General features: G+C 41.0%; 1 protein-coding gene across 1 annotated transcript in view; it reads left to right on the forward strand.

Moving 5' to 3' along the window:
* The window catches only part of LOC120242836 (myosin-IIIb), a 208393-nt gene that overhangs the window by 126347 nt on the left and 58942 nt on the right, over positions 1–23104 (forward strand). The window contains exon 8 of the mRNA XM_039248793.1: positions 9537–9602. Within this exon, the coding sequence (XP_039104724.1) occupies positions 9537–9602 (66 nt within the window). The remainder of the gene's footprint in view (positions 1–9536; positions 9603–23104) is intronic.

Raw genomic sequence — 23104 nt, forward strand, 5'->3', positions numbered from 1 at the left:
TGCTTCAAAGGATTGACCCTGATTGGGAGATGCCTTATGTTGGATTCAGCACTTAGCATGTATGTCTTTTCTAACCTGTACCTATCTTTCACATTTACTGAGGGTGCAGTACATAGCGTTGTGATTCTAATTTCTGTATTATTTTCATATCATCTTTTCTGATTTTAAAGAAATATCTTCAACTATTTAATTTTTCCAAGTGATTTCACTTCAGAATTATAGCATATGTACATTTTGAATAAATCTTGGTCTGTGTTCCATAGGTCAAGGTAATTACCCAGAGATACTCACTGTTCAAACCAGGTTGCAGATTCCTGCCAGTGACAGAATGGAACCCAGCAGCAGCGTTCAAAGCCTGACACTGGTGGAGTTGAATAATTCAGAGTTCCCATTCACAGTGCATCCTATGGAGTGGTGACCTAGGAGCACGCTCCACAGCCCTGCAGAGCCTTTTCATAGTCACTTCCTCCTCCGCTCTGGAATTGCTCACTGGGCCACCCTCAGAAGATGAGGCAATCAGTGCCTGCTACTTCTGCATTTAAGTTACGTAGTGGGATCCTAAATGTTCAGGGACAACACTTGCTACTCAAGAAGTCTTTTGAAAATTAGAGATCACGTAGGACATGTGGCATGTGTAAACCATTTCAGTCTTTGTTAGTGAAGAAAATAAAAACAGCCTGAATATTCACCAATGAGTGAGTGAATAAACAAACTATAGTATGCTCACATTGTGGAATACTCTTTAAGTGTCAAGTTGGCATGGGATGATCTTTAAGCCATATTATTGAATGGAAAAAAAATAAGTACTGGGACACTTATGTGTAGCATTTAATCCCATTTCCACTATCCCCAATTATAAATATATTCTAAAATTTATATCGTATTTATTAAATTATATACTTATAGCACAGCAAAAACTGTATGTATTTATAGAAAATAATAAAAGTGCATGTAAAAAGGTCTGAAGGAATGCAAGCACATTGATATGAGCAAGAGCTTGAGACTGGGGGTGGTAGTGAAGAGGTATTTGGCTTTTTGCTTTCTATTGAAGGAGTGCAGGATGAAACCAGTTTGGCATAAAGATTATTTTGAGTTAAAAGTAATCAAAACCCAGCAGGTGCAGGAAAAGCTCTCTGTCTCTCCATCAACTGCCTCAGTTTACATTGGAAAGGAGAGCCTATCTATGAAAAGAGACTCCCCTTTACCTAAGAAATGATCTGCATAATAGGCAAATTTTCAAATGTTACCTCTCACCTCCTTGCCAACAGTCGGGGTCCCCACTTTGTATCTCCAGGCTCCTACCCCTCTCCTTAGCTCATAGAAGCTTCATGTTGCCTCACTGTCTTTGGAATTCCATGTCTGTGTGGATTCCCCATGCATATGCTATTAAATTTGACTTTCCCCTGTTAATGTGTCTCATGTCAATTGGATTCTAAGTCCAACTAGAAGGACCATAAAACAGAGGAAGGTCTTCTGCCCTGACACTATGTTCCTGCATTGGGGAGTTTTCTGCATTAAGATGGAATCATGTATTACAAGTAAATATAAACATTTTTAAGTTATTGATTTTGAACAGATAAGATGTGACTTAAGGAGAAAAGCAACTTTGGCTAGAACTAGGTGGTGATACTTAGGGATGAGATGCAGTCACACACCGAAGCATTCAACCTCACAAATGAATCTAAATCTACCAATTGTAGATCAGGATGGCAGCTCTGTTGCTGTGGTTAATACTCTCAGAACAGTTAATTGTGCTCAATGTCTTAGTTTATTGCTTTTATGAGTAAATAAATAGAATACTATTTTTTTAATTTTTTAATGTTTTATTTCTGACAGAGAGAGAGAGACAGACAGACAGCACGAGCAGGGGAGAGTCAGAGAGAGAAGGACACACAGAATCGGAAGCAGGCTCAAGGCCCTGAGCTAGCTGTCAGCATAGAGCCCAACGTGGGGCTCGAACCCACCAACCGCGTGATCATGACCTGAGCTGAAGTTGGACGCTTAACCAACTGAGCCACCCAGGTGCCCCAATAGAATACTATTTGAACACATTCCCAAGAGTTTATTTAGCTGCATGTTAATGATTTTTTATTAGTTATTATACTTCAGGCTTTATGTCTTCCTCTCTGTATTCTCCCTCTTCCTTAATACCCTTCTCCTCTTTCCAACTGGTGTGTGTACCCTGTTTAGGACAAGCCTTAATGTTAACAACTTCCAGGAAGCTTTTCTTAATTAACTCAGTCTCATTGAAAATTTTTTCACTCAGCAGGTCTATGGTGAGTGTGCTTTAGGGTTTGAGGACTTCATTTTGCACCTTCTAGAGGTGTTGCTTGCTAATTGTTTTTCCGTCATTTTTTCCATATATGTTCTCTTAATTCATCTTCCAATGTAATGGACTCTTCATGAGATAAAAATATAGAAAACAGTGAGGAGTATTGGCATTGAAATAAAACTATCTGTTTAAAACCTAGGCCTTTCACTTTCTGTGTGGAAGATGTTTCCAAGAAAATTTCTTAAACCCACCATGCATATGTGTATAGTGGTTCTGACATCAGATAATGTCTGTAATGCAGTTTTAATCATGATTTATTTCTTCCTTTTGGTCAAATATGTTCAGCGATATGGGGGCATTGAGGCTTCAAAAGCAGAGAGATGAGGCTCGTATTTGTCAAATCCAACCCAAATCACCAGCCAAAGGGATTCCTCTGTTCCTCAAACCCTGCTTAGTGAAAAATATAGTTGGAGTTTGCTCACATCTAAAGGAGCTGTGTTGCTTTGTCTAATTTTGTGCTACTTTGGGGACCAAGTCATATTTTGTCCTGGCATCATGTCTTGGCTTACTTATTAGTAGATGTACGTTGGTGTGCCTTCACTCATGTAGTTGTTCATTCAGCAAAAATTTATGGAGTGCTCCTGTGCTGGGTACTAAAGATGCATATGAAGCATAAGTAGGAGCATGCCAGGTAGACAAATTGGGGATAGCACTCTAAATGGAAGGTCCAGCATATGCAAAGGCCCTGAGGTATGAAATAATAGGACTTGCTTTAGGAGCTACAAGTACTGTGCAATACACTACTGTATCATCAGGTGCACATGGGGATGTGATTTGAGGTAAGGTTGGATAGATGGACAGGCAAGGCCATTTGTATATCATGCAGAGGATTTGAGGATTTTTTTGTTTGTTTTTTTATCATGCTGGCAGTGTGGCTCTACTGAAGTATTTTGAGCAAGAAAATAACAAGGTTAGATTTGTATGTTATAAAGAAATTTTAGCTGCCAAGTGCAAGATGGATTCGAGAGAGATGAGGATAGATGGATGGAGGAAAAGGAGACTACTGGAGTAGTCTGGATGTGAGATGATAAATGACTGAACTAGGACATGAAAGAGGAGATGAGGTGATTAGAAAGGAATTTAAGGGAGTAGAATTGATAGGACTTGGTGCCCAATTGATATGTTAGTTTTCTATTGCTGTCATAACAGATTACCACAAATGTAGCAGCTTAATGTAGCACAAGTTTATTACCTTCTGGCTCTATAGGTTAGAAACATAACCTAGATCTCACTGGACTAAAATCAGGGTGTTGGCAAGGCTGCACCCCTTACTGAAGGCTCTAGGGGAACATTGGTTTCCTTGTTCATTCTGGTTATTAGCAGATTTCAGTTCCTTGCATTTGTAGAATTGAAGTCCCGTTTCCTTGCTGGGTATCAGCAGAAGTCCATTCCTATCTTTCAGGGGCCATATGCATTCTTGGGCACCTTACACCCTTTCCCTGCCTTCAAAGCCAACAATGGGAGAGTTCTATTCATATTTTGTATCTCTCCTTCCTCTTTCCTTCTGCCTCTTTTTTCTGTTTTAAAAGACTAGAGATTGAATTGAGCCCATCCACATAATTCAAGGTAACCCTTCATGTCCTTAGCCTTAACCATAATAGCAAAGTCCCTTTTGCCATGGAAGGTAGGTAGCGTGTTCATGGAATATGAACCTATGAACATAGTCCACATAGAATGTGAACTTCTCTGGGGGAGTCATTATTCTGCTTTCTCCAACTGAATGTAGAGTTATGGGAGAGGATAGAACCCGTTTCTGACTTCAACCAAGAGGAATTCAGATTTGGGGGAAGAAGAAAAGTTTGGTTTTGAACATGCTGACTTCAAGATGCCCTTGGGATATTAAAATGGAACATCTAGTGAGTATTTGGATGACCAGCCAAAAGGCAGAGGAGAAAGCAAGACAGGAGATAGAGATTAGAGACCTGCTGACATATAGTGAGCCATCAGTGAATTTGTAGAATTTGAAGAGAATAGGGCCAAAAGCAGAATTCTAGGACCAATAATATTCTGGGTGCATCAGATTAGGAAGTACTCACAAAAGGAACTCAAGAATAGCCTATGGGGTCTCAGTTTCTTGCGGCACATCCCTTCCTTCCTCCTCTACCCGGCCTGTTTTCATTCCCAGTTTTCTGCCTACTTGTAGTATCTGCTTTTTAAAACTTGAGCTTCCACATTGTGCTCCATGGCCTCTGCCATCTGCCTTGTCATCACGAATCTCTTAGCTTCAGCTCCCATTACTAAACGGCTTCATTCTCTTGTTTGTTTTGTGTTTATTTTTTCAGTTCAAGGTGGGGGAAAAAACCTAAACAGAATCAGATTGACCCATACTATCATTTTGCATCACGCTATGGCGGAGGCCACCAGTTTAAATTAGGATTGGCTATCCAGACACCAGGTGCCCACCCCAGTCAGCTGCTTCTCTCTTTCAGGAATGAATTCAGCTGGACTATTCAGAAAGCCTCTTCCCACAGAGGCTTTGTGGGTAGAAAGTTAACTTGACCTCCATTGTATTTGCTGGACCCAGAATTACAGTGTCAAAAAAGAGGTAAATGATAGGTTCAGGCCTCTGTTTACCATCACTCCCATTTGCTCCTAGCCTCATGTAGCCTTAATGTGTGTTGTGTGCTGTGTGCTGTGGATCATCTTTATAGAAATTGAATTTGGGGTCCAAATCACAGGAGTAAAATCCAGGCAGGCAAAACTCCGTTCAAATATGGCTTTCCCCTGCTATCCAAAAGTAGAGTGTTCCTATGAAAACTTTCTTAAGCCAAAAATAGCGTAATGTGAAGAAGCAATTGCCATTAACATATATTGAAAAATTTTTGAGCATTTCCAGACCCAAAAGATAAGGCCTTTTAGGCTTTTCCGATGCCTTAGGACATATGTTGCTAAATGGCTGCACAAAATACGTTGAGATGAAGTACAGATACTCACAAACACAGTTTAAAGCTATGGCAGCTAGCTGCTGAGAGGCTGAGTATAGTTCCTGGGGGGAAGGAGCCTTGTAGGGCCTCTGGCTGCTGTTTGCCTTGCTGTGAAACAAACACTGAACACTGTGTTCGCTTTTTGACTTTTTTTCACAGAAGCAAAACGTATGTTTATAAACATTGTCCAAATACAAGCTGGTTATTTAGGTTTACAGTCCTTCTAGTCACTTACCATTCATATATTCTGCAGTGTCTCAGCATCTGTACACGTAAGTGAGTTTGCCTGTGAGTATGATTGTGTGTGAATCACAGCTGTGCACTGACTCTCCCATCACAGTGAACATGAAGCGTCTCATCTCCTTTCAGAAAGAGACCCTCTGGGTGGGGTTGCAGCTTGCATCTATGGTGTTGACAGAAGCCAAAAAGGGACCATTGTTGCTATTTGGTGCTCGTCCTCCCGGATGGCGAGAGGCAGGAATTTATATTGCCAGTGCAAACAAAGTACCACAAAGCCTTCAAATTCCTTTTAGATTTCATTACACACAGATAATAATCTTTCACAAGATCTCTATTTACTGAACCTAAGTATGATGGATCGACTCCAGGAAAGGCAGCGCACCTACCTACAAGGTCAAATGAGCTTTTCTGAAACCAAATTCCGATGATGCCGAGCTTCAAAGAAGCTGTTTCTTTGTATGGGGTTCATGTGAGGTGAGCAGGGATTGGTGATGGCCTGGGTGAGCGGTGATCTCTCGCCACTCTCCTCTGTGCCCTACGGAGGTTCAGGCCAACTCATAAAGCGTAGCCCCAGCCTATAGTTCCTGCTGATAGCTGGGCTGAAAACAGGAAAGTGCAGTGTTCTGTACACAAGAGAGGACACTCGCCGTCCATCTCACCAGTGGACCCTTGCTGGGTCATTCTTTAATTGCAACAGAGGGCTGTCCCTTCATGCTCAGCTGGCCAATGTTGAGTCCACTAGGACTGTTTTAATCAGGTCTGTTGATTCTGTCTACAAGTGACTTCTTGGTCACGGTTAACTGCTTTAGGGGTGAATTAAGTCTATTAGACAGTAAGTTGCTTAAGCAGCTCTTCTCTGTGGAACTGATCTCAGTGAGAACAGAGTAAGCAAAAAACCTAAGAAGCGCAAGGGAAGTTCAAGTTCTGGAAAGGGCTCTAGAGATGATGTAGCATAACCTCACAAAGAGATGATAGGCTGAGGCCTCAAGCAGCTGGAGCCAGTAAGAACAGGTCAGCCACATTAGCAGTGAAGCGGAAGTTATGTGATGGTACTGTTATTATTTAAGAAAATGCAAGGGAAAGATGAAGGCAAATATTGTTGAATTAAATGAACTGGGATAGAGGCAGCCTCCAAAATAACTGAAGGGCAACCTTCAGCTACTAACTCTTTCTAGGTGGTCACACAGATAATTTTCCTTTGGGTCTTTGAATCAGAAGATCTAAAAGATAATTAAATTCTTATGCAGAACAGGGAAATCCTATGATTCCTCTCTTATCATTCTTTCTTCCCTCATGTTCTCTCTCTCCAGATCCAAAACAATCATATAGTCTAGTCTCAAAATATTACTCATGTTCTTTGAACCTGCCAGACTTTTTTACAGTTCTGTGACTTGGTACATGTTGTTTTCTAAGCCTGTAGTGGCTTCCCTTTCCTTGTCTATCTTGAAAATTCCAACCTACTCATCAGGGGCCAGCATAAGTTCATCTTTTCTGTAAAGTCTTCTGGAGGGTGCCTGGGTGGCTCAGTCAGTTAAGCGTCCGACTTTGGCTCAGGTCGTGATTTTGCTGTTTGTGGGTTCAAGCCCTGCATTGGGTTCTGTGCTGACAGCTCGGAGCCTGGAGCCTGTTTCAGATTCTGTGTCTCCCTCTCTCTCTGCCCCTCCCCTACTTATGTTCTGTCTCTCTCTCTAAAAAATAAATAAACTATAAAAAAAGTCTTCTGGGACTCACCAGATTCGGTAAGTTATTCCTTAATTATGCTTCCATATGTCTTTGTTTATTTCTCTATCATTTATCAACTTATGTTCTAATCATATGATAGGATAATACTCTGAAATACTATTGGCTCATTTAGGATTAATTGCATTATAACAATGGTTTAAAAAGATGGAAGTTTACTTCTCTCTCCTGTTAAGGAAGACTAAAGGGAAGCAGTCTAGAGCTAGTACAGCAGCTTTGCAGTATCATCATGAATCCAGTTGCCTATCTATCTTCTTTTTTTTTTTAATTATTTTTTAATGTTCATTTATTTTTTTTATTTTTTTAATATTTTTATTTATTTCTAGGAGAGAGAGAGAGAGAGAGAGAGTGTGAGCAGGGGAGGGTCAGAGAGAGAGGGAGTCACAGACTGAAACAGGCTCCAGGCTCTGAGCTGGCAGTCAGCACAGAGCCAGACGAGGGGCTCGAACCCACGAACCGCGAGATCATGACCAAAGCGAAAGTCGGATGCTTAACCGACTAAGCCACCCAGGCGCCCCTAATGTTCATTTATTTTTGAGAGAGAGACAGCACATGAGCAAGGAACGGGCAGAGAAAGAGGGAGACACAGAATCCAAAGCAGGCTCTAGGCTCTGAGCTGTCAGCACAGAGCCCAATGCGGGGCTAGAATCCACAAACAGTGAGATAATGACCTGAGCCGAAGTCAGATGCCTCACCGACTGATCCACCCGGGTGCCCCAACCCTATCTATCTTCTTTGCCATACTCAGCTTGTAGCTCTCATTTTCAAGTTTACCTCACTTCCAAAATGTCTGCCTAAGCTCCAGCCATCACATCCATACTCCAGGAAATAGCAAGGGGAAAGAAGGAAGATGTATTGTCTCCTTTCTTTTAAGAAAGCTTCCTGGGAACACTCTAGAACAATTTTAGTTATATATAATTGGCCTGAACAATTATATCAGTCACATGGACACACCTAGCAGCAAGAAACTCAGGAAAATGTAGTCTTTATGTGGTAGCATTGTGTCAGAATAAAAATTGTACTTAAGGAAATGAGAGGAGAATGGGTGTTGAGAGGCATGTTGCAATCACATTATCTAATACATTTTTTAAAAAATTCCTGTCATTCTTGCTGCTGCTCATTCCTCTACCTATTGAAGCTAAGCAATCTATGGTTTTAGGAGGCAATTAGAGCCCAGGTGAAAACAAGAGTAAGATGTATAATGGGTTTAAGATATACAGTGATAATTCAGATGTGCAGAAATGTAACTTTCTCCATTTGCTGAACTTGATTTGTCCAGAAGCCCCTACTTTGATTTATGGCTAGAAAAGAAAATTCTTACCAATTAAAGGTAATGTCACTTCTGTTTTAAAATGTAATCTTTTTGGGGACTCTTGATGACAGAGAACAAACTGAGGATTGATGGAGGGAGTTGGGTGGGAGGGATGGGCTAAATGGGTGATGAGTGCACTTGTTATGATGAGCCTTGGGTGTTATATGTAAGTGATGAATCACTAAGTTCTACTCCTGAAACTGATACCACACTATGTGTTAATTAACTAGAACTTAAATAAAAATTTGAAAAAAAGAAAAAAAAAGAAAAGAAATCTCTTTGAGTAACATTCAGCCAAGTAAATGCAGGTCTCTTACAGTCCCTTTATTCTACATGATGGTCTGGTTACCAGAATCTTTCTGCAGCTCTCTAGTTTTCTTGGACCTCCAATACGTAGTTATGTTAGATGTCTGTCACCCTCTCTACCCAGGGACCCCATAGGTCTGGAGCACTGTCTTAGCTGTTTTGCTTTTCCCAGTGCCTATTCCAGAAGTTAACATACAGGCAATAGTTAAAAATTTGATGAATTTGAGTGTACTTTAAACACATCACATAATTAATTCAAATGGTAACATAATGATCTGCAAATCCTTGTAAAATTTCTCTAAAGCCCCGAGTGCTAGGGTTATAGCATTCTTTCTTATGGCATTAATAATAGTCAGCTCTCAGTGATGGTGGTTGTGTGCTCCCCCCTCATCAGGGTCCGCTCCCTGAGGAATGTTCCTGATCTGTGTAACTTCACAGGTCCTGCTGAAAACTACGAACATAGGTAGGGCTTCAGTCAATGAAAATGAAGGACTAAATGAATAGGGGCTGGCACTTTATAATTTGCCACTAATGAATGAGTCCCATCTTGGAAGAAACAGAATGGATTTTATCAGAGCTATTTAGAACAATATCAGTAAAGACAAGTTGATGTTTTGCCTTTAACTAAACACTTTGTTTTTTTTTTTTTTTTTGGTAAAAAAAATTTGCTTTTGTTTTTCAGAAATCCTCCACCTACTTTACTTCATCCAGAAAAATGGTGTGAGGAGTTCAACCACTTTATTTCACAGTGAGTATTTCTTCCACTAAAAATTGCTTATCCAGCAAGGCCTTGAACAGTGATTGGAAATCCAAGCTATGGAATTTCCTTGGCGCTAGAAGTTGTTATGCCTCTTAGCATGTTATGACCCAGAATTGGTTCCAGTAAATGATGGAAGATGCCTTTGCAGAGTTTGAAAAATAAGGAGTTCCATTTGACTTTTGGCTGTACTCAGTCCTTCTGATCATGTAGATCACATTTATCTGAGAAGTTACTCTGTCCTGGAGCAAATATTGCCAGTGGTCTTTTTAATAAGGGAAGAGACTCAATGTCTAAAACTGTGATGCCCAGGGTACCTGGGTGGCTCAGTTGGTTAAGCATCCGACTCTTGATTTTGGCTCAGATCATGATACCACAGTTGTGAGACTGAGACCTGCATTGGGCTCTGTGCTGGGCATGGAGCCTGCTTAAGATTCGTATTTTCACTCCCCCTCAGCCCCTCCCTGCTCATGTGTGCGTTCTGTCTCTGTCTGTCTCAATCAATCAGTCAATCAACCAATCAGTAAGTAAGTAAATAAAATTAAAAATAAAACTGTGATGCCCACACTAGTCGCAGAGAAGAGACAGAAGGTGGCAGCCTCCAACAGAGATCTTGCAGCTTGGAAGATGGACTTTGCTTTAGGATCTGCGGTATGAGAACACAGCTCCAGTCCCCAGTATGACCGAGTAGGCGCAGTAGGATCTCAGACGTGAGGCACTAAAGTGAACAACCCCAGCCAAGGGTTCAAGGTGAGGAGAACACAATAAAAACCCACGTGATGGATGGCACCCTGATGGGAGCTGTGTTACCAGGACCTAGGCAAGGTAGAATGGGACCAAGACAGGAGCAGACCCAATGATAATACCTTTGGGCGACCCTGTGCTGGAATGGCCTGGCCCCTGGTAGAGGATTACGCTGCTCCCAGATCTGGGGAAGATGCTCAGTTTGCTGGAGGGGACGATGTGACCCCAGGCTCGGGGCCTGGTGAACTGTGGGGTCTAGACCAGGCATTACAAGGCATATCCAGTGCAGAGGAACTGGGAAGAGGTGTGCTCAGTGTCTAGCAGATCAAACAAGGTGTTCAGAGGTCATGGAGGAGAAAAGAAGTGCCCCAAATAGCTAATAACCAGAAAGTAGGAAATGGTCAACACAATATTTTCCAACTTCTATCTATGTGCATTTTTAGCTTCCACAAAGAGGCAGGACAATGATGGAAACTGGGTCCCTTGATCATCTTCCTGACTCAGTCACAATATAGATCAATAATTCCTTATCCACAGTTCTAGAATCCAAAGAGCTCTAAAAAATGAAAGTTTTTTTTTGTACTTGATTCATTTAGCTACAAGCCCTGACCTTATGTGATCTGATTTGGTGGCAACACATGACCTAAACTGAAATGAAGCTATTTATAGTCATTATTTATCTCACTCAGTGTGAATATTCATGTGAATTGCTGCAGATATATTAATGTGTTTGATTACAGTGTGCTGCCCCAGATCCTGCTGAGGAATGTTACATAACATACAGTAGATGCACTGGTTTACTTTTCTAAAATTTGATAAAATTCTAAATTCTGAAACCTATTTGACTCCAAGGGTTAGTAGAAAGAGCTGTGAACCTATATTTAATTTTTGTTTCACATGGAACATAGTTCAAGGTCCTTGAAATTGTTTGCTTGTCCAGCCCCTCCTGGATTTGTGCTGTCTTCCTCAGGAGAGAATGGTAAAGAACTCCAAGCAAGGCCGTACTGGCATGTGACCACCCAGTTCAATGCCAGGGCATTTCCTCACCCCTCCAGTCCCCACTCTGATGTTTCTGCAAAGTCTTCAGAGAACAGAAACAGCCACAACTTAAAGGTAGCAATGTCAGGCCATGGTGAGAGGAACAAGATACAGCCAGAGGGATGGTGCTCACTAGCAGCAGAGGAAGAGGCACTCCCTGGGATTTGGGAGCCAAAGGAGGAGGTCAAGGGAACTGGAGAACTAAAGACACCTTGGTGGGGGCACATTTCAGGTCACCCCAGGGAGAGAAATCCAAGAGCTATGATTCCAAGATTTTTGCTAGCAAGGCTGGATTTAAAGAATTCCTTTTCATTTCATTGCTGCATACAGATTCCCTTGATTGACCTTCTCAAAGCTGTTGGCCTAGAAAAATCTATTACATATTCACAAATATGCCTTCCTATACCAAGCTCTTGTGATGCCTCTAAAATGTGACTTGACTCACCAAATTTTTATCTTCTGTATATTTTTTCAAGAGTGTAATTGTTTTCTTTTAACATTTTAAAAAAATGTTTTATTTATTTCTGAGAGAGTGAGAGAGAGCGTGAACTGGGGAGGGTCAGAGAGAGAGGGAGACACAGAATGCGAAACTGGCTCCAGGCTCTGAGCTAGCTGCCAGCACAGAGCCCGATGCGGGGCTTGAACCCATGAACCCTGTGATCATGACCTGAGCCAAAGTCAGACGCTTAACTGACTGAGCCACCCAGGTGCCCCTCTTTTAACATTTTTTTAAAACATTTTAAATTTATTTTTGAGAGAGAGAGACAGAGTGCGAGTGGGGTAGGGGGAGAGAGAGAGGGGGAGACACAGAATCTGAAGCAGGCTCCAGGCTCTGAGCTGTCAGCACAGAGCCAGGTGCAGGGCTTGAACCCACGAATCTTGAGATTATGACCTGAGCCTAAATTGGACACTTAACCAACTGAGCCACCCAGGCGCCCTGTATTTGTGTTCTTAAACCAATCATGGTATTGCTTAGATGGTTTTGGGAATAAAGGTACATAACTGATGATGGGGTTGGGACTTTCAGGGTTAAACAGTATAGAAATCCTCCCACTACTGATTTTTCTGTATGGTAGGTCCTATTATACGTCCATTTAAGTTTGCTTACATGTTCTCCAACTCTGAGATTTCTAGGTGCGCTCATTCTGATTTGCTTTAGATTTAGAAGGGTCTAGATACTAGAGGGAGAACAGAACACAAAAACCGGTGCCTTTCATACGCGTACTATAAGGCACAAAGAAAAGTATCTTGTTGAAACCACAGGAGAGGAAGAGTCTGAAAAGGTTCTAATGAACCAATGAAGGTAAATAGAAATTAAGTGATTGTGTGCTTTACTACTAATTTAAGATATGGAAAAATATCATCAATCTTGTCTTTATTTAATGAGTTCTCCTTAATGGTTTTGTTAGTGAAAATATTCTATATTATAGTTGTTCATAGAGTCTTTCCTGACTTCAGCCCCCAATCCTGCTTTTCCCAAAACATCTTAGATCCCTCAACCATGAATTCTTTTTTTTACAAGATTGTTAGAAAGGTGAGTCTCAGGATTAGAGACTAATTATTCTATTTTATATATTTAGGTAGAAAGCTGCCCATGATTCCCAAATAAAAACCTTGGTTTCATAGGTGAGCCTGTGTACCCTAGGCTGCCATTACTCAGCCTACCAAATGCAATTTGACTTTACTATGTCATTCTGTTTATTCAGATCTCTAATGAAATACAAACAGTGACACTCACTGAGTTAGAAATGTCTGTTTAAAAAGAGAGCCTTCGTTTGTTTTTATACTTATCTTGCCCATACTGGGAGGAGGAGGACAGAGGATTAAAACTTTCAGATTACAAACTTTTCATTATTGGTGGGACTGGGGTGGAAAAGATGATTTTCTCATAACTTTAGGTAAGGTGTTTTTAGCTTGAATTATTCAGTTAATTGCTTCAATTCCCGTTGTATATTGAAAACAATGCATTGTATTAAAAAAAACGAATTCTTTCTAAAGAGCAAACAGGACTAAAATTCTTTCACAGGTTTAAAACTTTTAATACCCTATCCTCATGTGACTATTAAATCATAGCAGAGGCGATTCAGTAATTCTGATCTTTCTTGATCCATGTTGGTCTCCACTTACCGAAGGACCTATATGGCTTCTCATTGATTGCTGCAGTAGTCTGAAGGGATTAGCCTGGCTGTAGCTAGTGATTATAGCTGCGTAGACAGGGGACAGGGTGTGTGTGTGTGGGGGGGGGGGGAGGCAGGGTAATGAGAGAGGGAATGAATATGAATGTGCATGAGGTAGCAGGGAGGAGGGGACAGCATGAGTGCTGGGATGTGGCTTGGTGTTTTTCAGGTTTCCAGCCTTAATTTGGAGATGCTAAGAGAGATTTTAAGAGAGTCTGAAATCGTATTAGTAAACACGTATTGGAGTTTTAAAAAAAGAAAAGAAACATCAGTTTTGTTCTGAACCTTTGGTCGTTAGTGATAATTGACTCATTTGTATGAGTTAGTTATGCATTTGTCAAAGCATGACTCCTGACAGCTTAGTTATGATAAATTAAAAATGATGCTCACATAAATTCTACACTGCTTTTTATCCATATGTTAAGGACCCTGCTGGATGTTTTTTTGTCACCTCTGTAATGTGTGTGGCTTTGTAGAGATTTCATTATCAGCCCTTTCCCCAATGGCTACAGCTATTTGCATAACAAGTTTATCTGGTTCAAGTTTCAGCCAGACTTCAGTTTTGTCAGGAGGCTCCATTCAGAAGTAGCCTTTGGACCAGATAACAGTAATTTTCCTTGGCCAACTTCGCCTTCATCCTGAAGGATGTCTTCCTCCCCCACCCCCACCCCCCTCCATTCAAACTAATTTCAAGTTTTTAGACTAAGCTGTAATACTTTGTGAATTATTGGCTAATAGGTATCTGTGAACTATGCTTTTTCATTTTGCCTTTAAAACTTTTGGGGTTTTGTTAGGAATTAATTTTAGGACTTTATCATCAGTAGCTCTTGAGCTGATTAGTGAGACAGTAAAGAAGGATTTGTCTCAGGCAAGGACAGATCTATCAGGAGCACCATGGCTGTTCAGCTAAGGCTTTAGTGAGGACTCAAACTATATGGTCTCCTGCACACACTGCTTTCTTGGGGTGGCTGGTTTGAGTGGCTAAGCATGCAGGTCTGTCCCTTTTCCAAGGTGAACCTTGTGGCCCAGCCTTGCCATTTAGCCATGAAATGCAGAGGCAGCCTTTCCTGTCCCTCCAAATGACATTCAAATGGCTACAAGCAGTTGTACTGCATGGTAACAAGGTGAGATCACTCTAAGCTACAAAACTGCTAAAACTAAATGGGCATTTGCATAAATTCATTCCTTAAAAATTGAAACTCAGAATTGGAACACTGGCTTTTCTCTAGGCCTGAACCATTTTAGGGTGGTTGCTTCCTTTTCATTGGTTGTATTTCCTTGAAGGCAACCACTCTTAGCTCTTTGTCATCCTGCATTTTGTGGGAGCTTAATTCTACATGGTTTTTATAATGTCAGCAAACAACACACTTGGAATGATAAATGTCCTAACTCAGTGATTGATTAAGCTCCACAAATACTCTTGGCTTTTTAAGTCTTGTTACATTCTCAGGTGGCCATGCAAAGGGTTAATATTTCCTGGAGGAGGATACAATAACCTTTATTTACATTACTTCACAAATTGGTACTATTAATTAAAATGAGCAGTGGTATCTCCAGTGACAGACTCTCTCCATTTTAGATTTATTTAGCCAATGATTAGCTATTATGTCTTCTTGAATTAATTAGCATCTCTTGAGCTTCAGGGAATTAGTGAATTAATAAAAACTCATGAAGAAGCTCAAAATTTTAAAAAATTCCAATTTACCTCCCCCCCCCATTCTTCTCTCTCCTCTTAACATATATTGATCAGTATACTTATAAATGCAACCTAACTTCTTTTTCATTTTGGAAAATTTGGATTTTTTCCCCCTCATAAAAAGAACAAATAAAGCTATGTGTTTCAAGGTTATGTCTCCCTGAAGAGAGTCTAATTTAGATTACCTATCAGATTGTCTGAAGACGTCAAGGGCCTGATTTGATCTCACTTAGACCCTACTTATAAACTCAGCCAATAAAATCTGATTTTCTCATGATGTAAACCAAGAAGTGGTTCATTATAATTTGAAGTTTGAAATATGGTATGGTATCCACATATATCTGGAATATACTCATATCATGGGAACCTTGGCAGTAAGGGTTTTAGTCTCATCCAAAAGAAGCAAAAGGCACAGTAAAGGGGATAATCCATATTCTAGGCAGCATATTTCAATTTATTTACCAACAAATGCTGGGTTTGGATCTTGTGAGAAACCAGACCTGTAGCAGATGTCCTAGAGTTCACATGAGTGCTTGTAGCACCTCGTGTGAGGTGACTTGTACTTAGGGTTAGATGATGTTCTGTGTACCCCGTGCTGGTCGGTCTTGTCTTGTCTTGTCTTGTCTTTTCTTTCTCTTTCTTTCTTTTTTTAAATTTGTACTTGAATTGCATAACATAAATCGAAGTGCTGCAGTTAAAGTAAACAGAAGTGATGGTGAGCTCTGTGTTGTGTGTCCATGAACATGGTGTGTGGGGGACAGGAGTAGGGGATGTAGGGACATGGCTCATGGCTCTGCCCACAGTCTGTTCCCCTCCCCCCCTCCCCAGAGTGCCACCTAGCTCATCAAGAAGAGCAGTGTGTGCATTCAGCTGTGTCACCTGCTAGCTGTGCAACTTGGAGGAAGATATTTAACCTCTCTGACCTTTGGTCCTCATTTGTCAAGCTGGAGCAGAAGACCTGCCTCATAGATTCACTGTAAGGATTAAATTATGTATGTGTCTGTGGAACCTGGCAAATAACTCTTACTCACGCCAGGCTCCATTCTCTACGTGTCCTGTAATTCAGGTAGTTCTCATAGTTCTCCTCTCCCTTCTTAACAACAGTACCGCTCCCTCAAACTCAACCTGAGAGAATGTGCTCCAGCAGGGGTCAAAACAGAAGCAGTGCCTGGAGTGCAGACTTACCTTCACTTCTTTGCTCCACAAACAGGCCTATCTCCCACACCTATCCCAGGGCACATCTTGTCCAGGCTGAGTGCCTCTATCTCTGCTACCAGCCAGCCAGAAGTTTCTTCATGGGGAAGGAGCAGTGGGACAGGAAATGGATGGCTGGACCCTGGGAGGCAGAACCCACGATGCTTGGCAACTAATGATGGGAGAAGACAGGTGCTACAGGAAAAGGACGAATTAAACATGGGGGTTCCAATATTTTCAGCATGGGAAAGGGTCTTTTTAGAGAATATACGTTGGAGAGATTAAGAGCATTAGACCTGAGATCAGGTTGTACTCTAACATTTCCACTTAGATTTTTGACCTCAAACAAATTACTTCATCTTTCTGAGCCTCAGTTTCCTGATCTGTAAAATGGGAATACTACTATTTATATAATAACCATTTGGGAGTAAGATCAATTCTGTTGTGATAGAAAATCCCAAGTAACAGTGGTTTTAATAAGGTAGGTTTTTATCTTTTTCTTACATGAAATAAGCTGGGAGTTAGGCCACATAGGGACCACTAATCTGGCAGGGCACCTGGCAGCCACCTAGGCTCTTGCCCTCATGCTGCCCTATTAAGTGTGATTTCCATTTCCAAGGGTACCTCATGGGACAAGACGGCTGCTGTGGCTCCAACATTTACCTACTTATTACAGCCAGCTAGAAGGAGAGTAAAAAATGAAAATTTTCTGGCTTTAAGAAAACTTTCTGACAACTTCATGGAGCATATCATTAACTACAACTCAATCACATGGCCACAACTAGCTACAAAGGAAGCTAAGAATGTAGTCTTCTAATAGGGCAGCCCTGAGCCCAGGATAGTACCAGAGCAAGATCCTTCAGTAGAATAGAGAGTGTACAGACAATCTGCAGTCTGCAATCATGCTACCTTATAGAGTGTTGCAAGAATTAAGTGAGATACAGACTGAGAGCACAATAAATGTGAGAAATATTTTAACTCCATAGCGGTACCATCAAAAAAAGGTGTGAGAGTCAGGAAAGGCAGCCAATAGAGTCCATGGGGTGATAAGTCGCAAGAGACGTGGATCATGAGGAGGGGCAGTCATGATCTCCACTGAGGCTGATCTAGGGCCTGGGGGGAGGATGAGAAAAGTAAGTACAAGTTGAGAGCTTGGAGGGGCCAGGTTGACACCCTTCCTGGATCTTCTCTCTCTCTCACTCTATCTCTCTCTCTCTCTTTCTCTCTCACTCTCTCTCTCTCTTTTAAGTTTATTTATTTATTTTTGAGAGGGGAGGGGAGGAGATCAAGCTGGGGGGAAGGACAGAGGAAGAGAGAGAGAGAGAATCCCAAGAAGGCTTCATGCCTGGTGTGGAGCCCAGTGCAGGGCTTGATCCCAAGACTTTAGGATCATGACCTGAGCCCAAAATCAAGAGTCAGACGCTCAACCAACTGAGCCATGTAGGTGCCCTCCTGGGTCTTCTCTTAAGGGCTGTGATGTTCCTCTGGTACAGTGTGACATTCCCGGTTTCCTGCCTGATCCTCCACTCCCTGGCTACTGTTGTTCAACTGTGGAATTTCCACAGGCTCTGGTGCAGAAGGAAATCTGGCTCTAGGTCAGTAAGAATTTTAATTAAAAATGGAAATTAAGGCTCATATCACTAGTACTACATTCTTATAGGCCACTGATTTCTGGCAGGGATAAAAATAACAGACATAGCCTGTTGGCACTAATGAGGAAAGGGCTGATATGGTTTTTTTAATTGATTCAAATTTTATAAGAGTGATATTAAATATAATGAGTAATCATAGATTCTCTTGATCTTCCATCTCCTTTCGGGTGTGTGCAGTTTCTAACTGACCTTCTAGTATTGCAATTTGGAACCTCCTAAGGAAACAAGGGACCTCATCAAATACATGACATAGGTATCATACCAAGTTAATGAAGGGGGGGATCCCATAATTGATTTCTAATGTGAAGGACTATTGAATGTTTTTGAAAGAATAATTTTATTTAAAAGTCTATATTTTAGGGAATAATGAGAATTCTTGCCTTTAAGAGAAGCCGAAAGCCTAAATCCTTAGGCTCCAGCAGTGTTCCTCATGCTTGTACAGAATGCTTGGTTATGATCAACCCATGTTATGGTTTGAATTGTGTCCCCTAAAACTTCATATGTAGAAGTCCTAACCCTCAATATCCTGGAATATGACCTTATTTGGAAATAGAGCCATTGCAGATGTAATTAGCTAAAATGAGCTCATACTGGAGTAGGCTGGATACCTAAACCAATATAACTGGTATCTTTATAAAAAGGGGACATTTGGGTACAGATATGCACATAGAATGCTTTGTGAATATTGGAGTTATGCTGCTATGAGCAAGGAAACACCGAAAACTAGGAGAGAGGCCTGGAACAGATCCTTTGTTAGTGCCTTTGGGGGAACATTCCCCTACCAGCCTTGAGTCTTGATCTCAGATGTCCAGCCTCCAGAGCTGTGAGACAAGAAGTATCTTTTGTTAAACTGCTCAGTTTGTGTTACCTTGTTACAGCAGCCCTAGGAAGCTAATACAGCCCATGACTTGGTGGTTATGTGACCTTAACTCATTTAATCTCTCCAAGCCTCTGCTTCCTTAGCTGTGGGTGAGGATAGCAATATCCACCTGTCTACCAGTGAGGATCAAATGTAAAAAAATAAATATTATAAGTTTATTTATTGTGAGAGAGAGAGAGAGACAGCATGAGTGGAAGAGGGGCAGAGAGTGAGGGAGAGAGAGAGAATCCCAACCAGGCTCTGTGCTGGCAGCACAAAACCATGAGATCATGACCTGAGCTGAAACCAAGAGTTGGATGCTTAACTGACTGAGTCATCCAGGCACCCCAAAATTTTTAATACAGTAGAACATCATCACAAAGTTAAGTATTAGTATTATATCATAAGACCATAGTGTTTTCTTCCTTACTTGCTTCCTTGTTTCCTTCCTTCTTCCCTTTTATATTTTTAGAACTATGTCTCAGATATTAAGGGTTTATGTTAAATTCTTCCAAGTCTGTTGCCCAATAGTAAAAGAAGTGTATTACTGTAATTACCAATATTTTCTGGGTTTATTGAGGACTTCAATAATCAAATACATATTCTGTGCTAGATGTCTTGGTCCTATGTGCCTGTCTGAGAAGAATAAACTATATACAAAGAGATGACAAATTGGTGTCATCTCATATCCCAAGACTGACCATCTGATTGCTAGAATGCTGTGTTAGAAGGATTCTGAGTCTGTGTCCAGAACAGAGGATCATGATCACTTAGTGATATTTTCTATGACCCTGAACTGGATATCTGTCCAAAGGTAGCATATACCTTTGTGGACCTAGAATTCACTTTTTAAAATTATAACCAAGTTCTCTGTTATGTGAAAATCTTTGTTCATGGCAAAACTCATTTAGCCAAGGAAAGCTCACATTCAACCAAATCAAGTGTAGCCTAAAAGATACTTGAGAGTTAAAAGTAGCTGTATAAATTTGGGGTTATCTGAATGAGGAGTATAGATAATATTAATTATAAGATTTATTTTTTTAATTAAAAAAATTTTAAGTGTTTTATTTATTTCTGAGAGAGAGAGATAGCATGAGCAGGGGAGGGTCAGAGAGAGAGGGAGACACAGAATCCAAAACAGGCTCTAGGCTCTGAGCTAGCTGTCAGCACAAAGCCCGACGTGGGGCTCAAACCCATGATCCATGAGATCATGACCTGAACTGAAGTCGGACGCTTAATTGACTGAGTCACCCAGGTGCCCCAATATTAACAGTAAGATTTATTTAAAGCTTGCTATGGGTCAGACACAGTGAAATGCACTTTATGGGCATTATTTCAGTGAATCCTAACCTCTGCCATATGAGACAGGTTCCTACTAGGAAAGTGAACCTCTTAGAAGATAAGTGACTGTCCTGGTGTCTCACAACTAGAAACTGACAGAGCTAGGATTCAGATCAAGGTCTGTATCATAGTTTAGTATCTGTTCTCAAGCTCATGATGTTGCATGGTGTGTGTGTGTGTGTGTGTGTGTGTGTGTGCGTGCGCGCGTGCACACCAGTGCACACATGTTTAATTTAGGTGAAATTCACATAAATATTGACCATTTTAAAGGGAACCATTCAGTGTCACTTAGCACATTCACAGTGTTGTACAACCATCACTGTCTAGTTCCAAAACAGAGAATGTATCTTTTTTGCCTTTATCCCCAATACTTGGCATATTTGCTAGCGCATGGCAGGAGCTCAGTAAACATCCGTTCCTTTCGAAGAACCAAAAATTGTAGAGCATATACAGCATATGATGGACTTGAGTTAGAAATTGAATGTTAGGACTTATGGTCTTTATAAATCTCTCCTAACTGCAAACATAATAAGGAAAAGAATGTGAGGTGAAAAAAAGTGGTCAAATGCACTACCCCAACATACTTGCCCAAAGCAAAAATAAAAGCTTAACCACTAGGAACATGGTAGGTTTGTTAAAAGTGGATGATGGGAGACATGGTTAGCTATGGATTCTTTTTTGATTGCTTTGAATATATGAAAATGATGTCAAAAAAATCATCCATGGCAGCTTCTGCCTATTGTGTTCCATTCCCCCCCATCTCCCTCCTTCACACCACTTGTCCTGTTTTCCACCACCACCTACTCTATCACCTGGTTCACAATTCTAGGAAAGGGTTGAAGAGAAGCCATTTCTGAACCCAGGATTAAGATAAAGACCTAGGTCTTCTTGGCCCATGACGTTTCAGGACCATGGTCAGTGACACGACATTTTGCAAGCTGGCAATTTCCTTGTGATGTAAATATTGCCATGCCAAGGCTGCTTTAGGGGAATATTCATGTGTGAGTGGTGGGAATCAAGATGTGGGGAAGTTTGACACCTATGACCTAGACTTTGATTCCTCTATAAAATAAGAGCAAGGGCACATCTCATAGCTGTTAATCTTGGCCATAGACATTATTAATACATTCTTCACACCAGTAGATATTAATTACCAAAGGAAAACAATATAGGATGGTGGAAAGCAGAAGAAATTATTGGATAACTTTGAATTTGAAGCATCTTTGCCGTTAGATGTTTCCGGGCAAGAATATCTGTCAAAGGGGATCTTTAACTTTATGCTTTTACAAAAATATAACAATGACAGGCCACATATAAAATGGAAAGGCCAGGGATGCCTAGGTGGCTCAATCAGTTGAGCATCTGACTTCAGTTCAGGTCATGATCTGATGGTTTGTGAGTTTGAGCCCCGTGTCGGGCTCTGTGCTGACAGCTCAGAGCCTGGAGCCTGCTTCAGATTCTGTCTCCCTCTCTCTTTGTCCCTCCCTCACTTGTGCTCTGTCTCTCTTTCTCAAAAATAAGTAAACATTAAAAAGATTTTAAATAAAAAAGAAAGGCCAAAAACATTATACTAGGGAAGGAAGGAAGGAATCTAGATACTGAGACAGATCAGAATGGAATGAAAACAAAAATGCTCAGCTAAGCTGAAGTCATAAATCTGCTAAGATTAGAAGCAAGCAGTGATGGCTGGAAGTTTGGCTTCTGTGGATAAAAAGACTATAAGAGGGCTCCAAGAAAGACAGTGTTCAGAGTTGGACTCCTGCCTGCAGCCAGTGTGTGGGGTAGTTCTTGTTGGCTGATAAAAAGAAGCTGAGGAAAAGAATGGGAAAAGGAGAAGTCATATGATCCTGTGCTCTGATGATAGCAATTTCCTCTGTGTTCTCCAACACCTAGGGAAGTGCTGACCATCATCCAGGACTATGGCTCTTAGCCAGCTTTTGCCTGAGAATGGTAGGATAAATAAGTGGCTAGGCCTACTGTTGCCACAGTGATGAGCTCTTTCATATGCCTAGAAAACCATGGGATAGGAACACAAAATGCCATTCTAAAAACTGGCTCTGTGGTCAGAGTGGCTAAAATGAACAAATCAGAAGACTATAGAAGCTGGCGAGGATGTAGAGAAACGGGCACCCTCCTACACTGTTGGTGGGAATGTAAACTGATGCCCCTCTGGAAAACAGTGTGGAGGTTCTTCAAAAAATTAACAATAGAACTCCCCTGTGACCCAGCAATAGCATTCCTAGGAATTTACCCAAAGGATATAGGAGTGCTGATGCATAGGGGCACAGGTACCCCAGTGTTGATAGCAGCACTCTCAACAATAGCCAAAACATGGAAAAAGCCTAAGTGTCCATCAACTGATGAATGAATCAAGAAGATGTGGTTTATGTGTTGTTTAACATAGTGCTGGAAGTCCTAGCATCAGCCATCAGACAACAAAAGGAAATCAAAAGCATCAGAATTGGCAAAGAAGAAGTCAAACTTTCACTCTTCGCTGATGACATGATACTCTACATCGAAAACCCGACAGACTCCACCAGAAGCCTACTAGAACTGATCCAAGAATTCAGCCAAGTTGCAGGGTACAAAATCAACATACAGAAATCAGTTGCATTTTTATACACCAATGATGAAGCAACAGAAAGAGAAATCAAGAAACTGATCCCATTCACAATTGCACAAAAAACCATAAAATACCTCGGAATAAACCTAACCAAGGATACAAGAGATCTGTATGATGAAAACTATAGAAAACTTATGAAGGAAATTGAAGAAGACACAAAGAAATGGAA

Source organism: Hyaena hyaena, unplaced genomic scaffold (genome assembly GCF_003009895.1).
Source record: "Hyaena hyaena isolate Hyena2069 unplaced genomic scaffold, ASM300989v1 scaffold_317, whole genome shotgun sequence".
NCBI classification, from domain to species: Eukaryota; Metazoa; Chordata; class Mammalia; order Carnivora; family Hyaenidae; genus Hyaena; species Hyaena hyaena.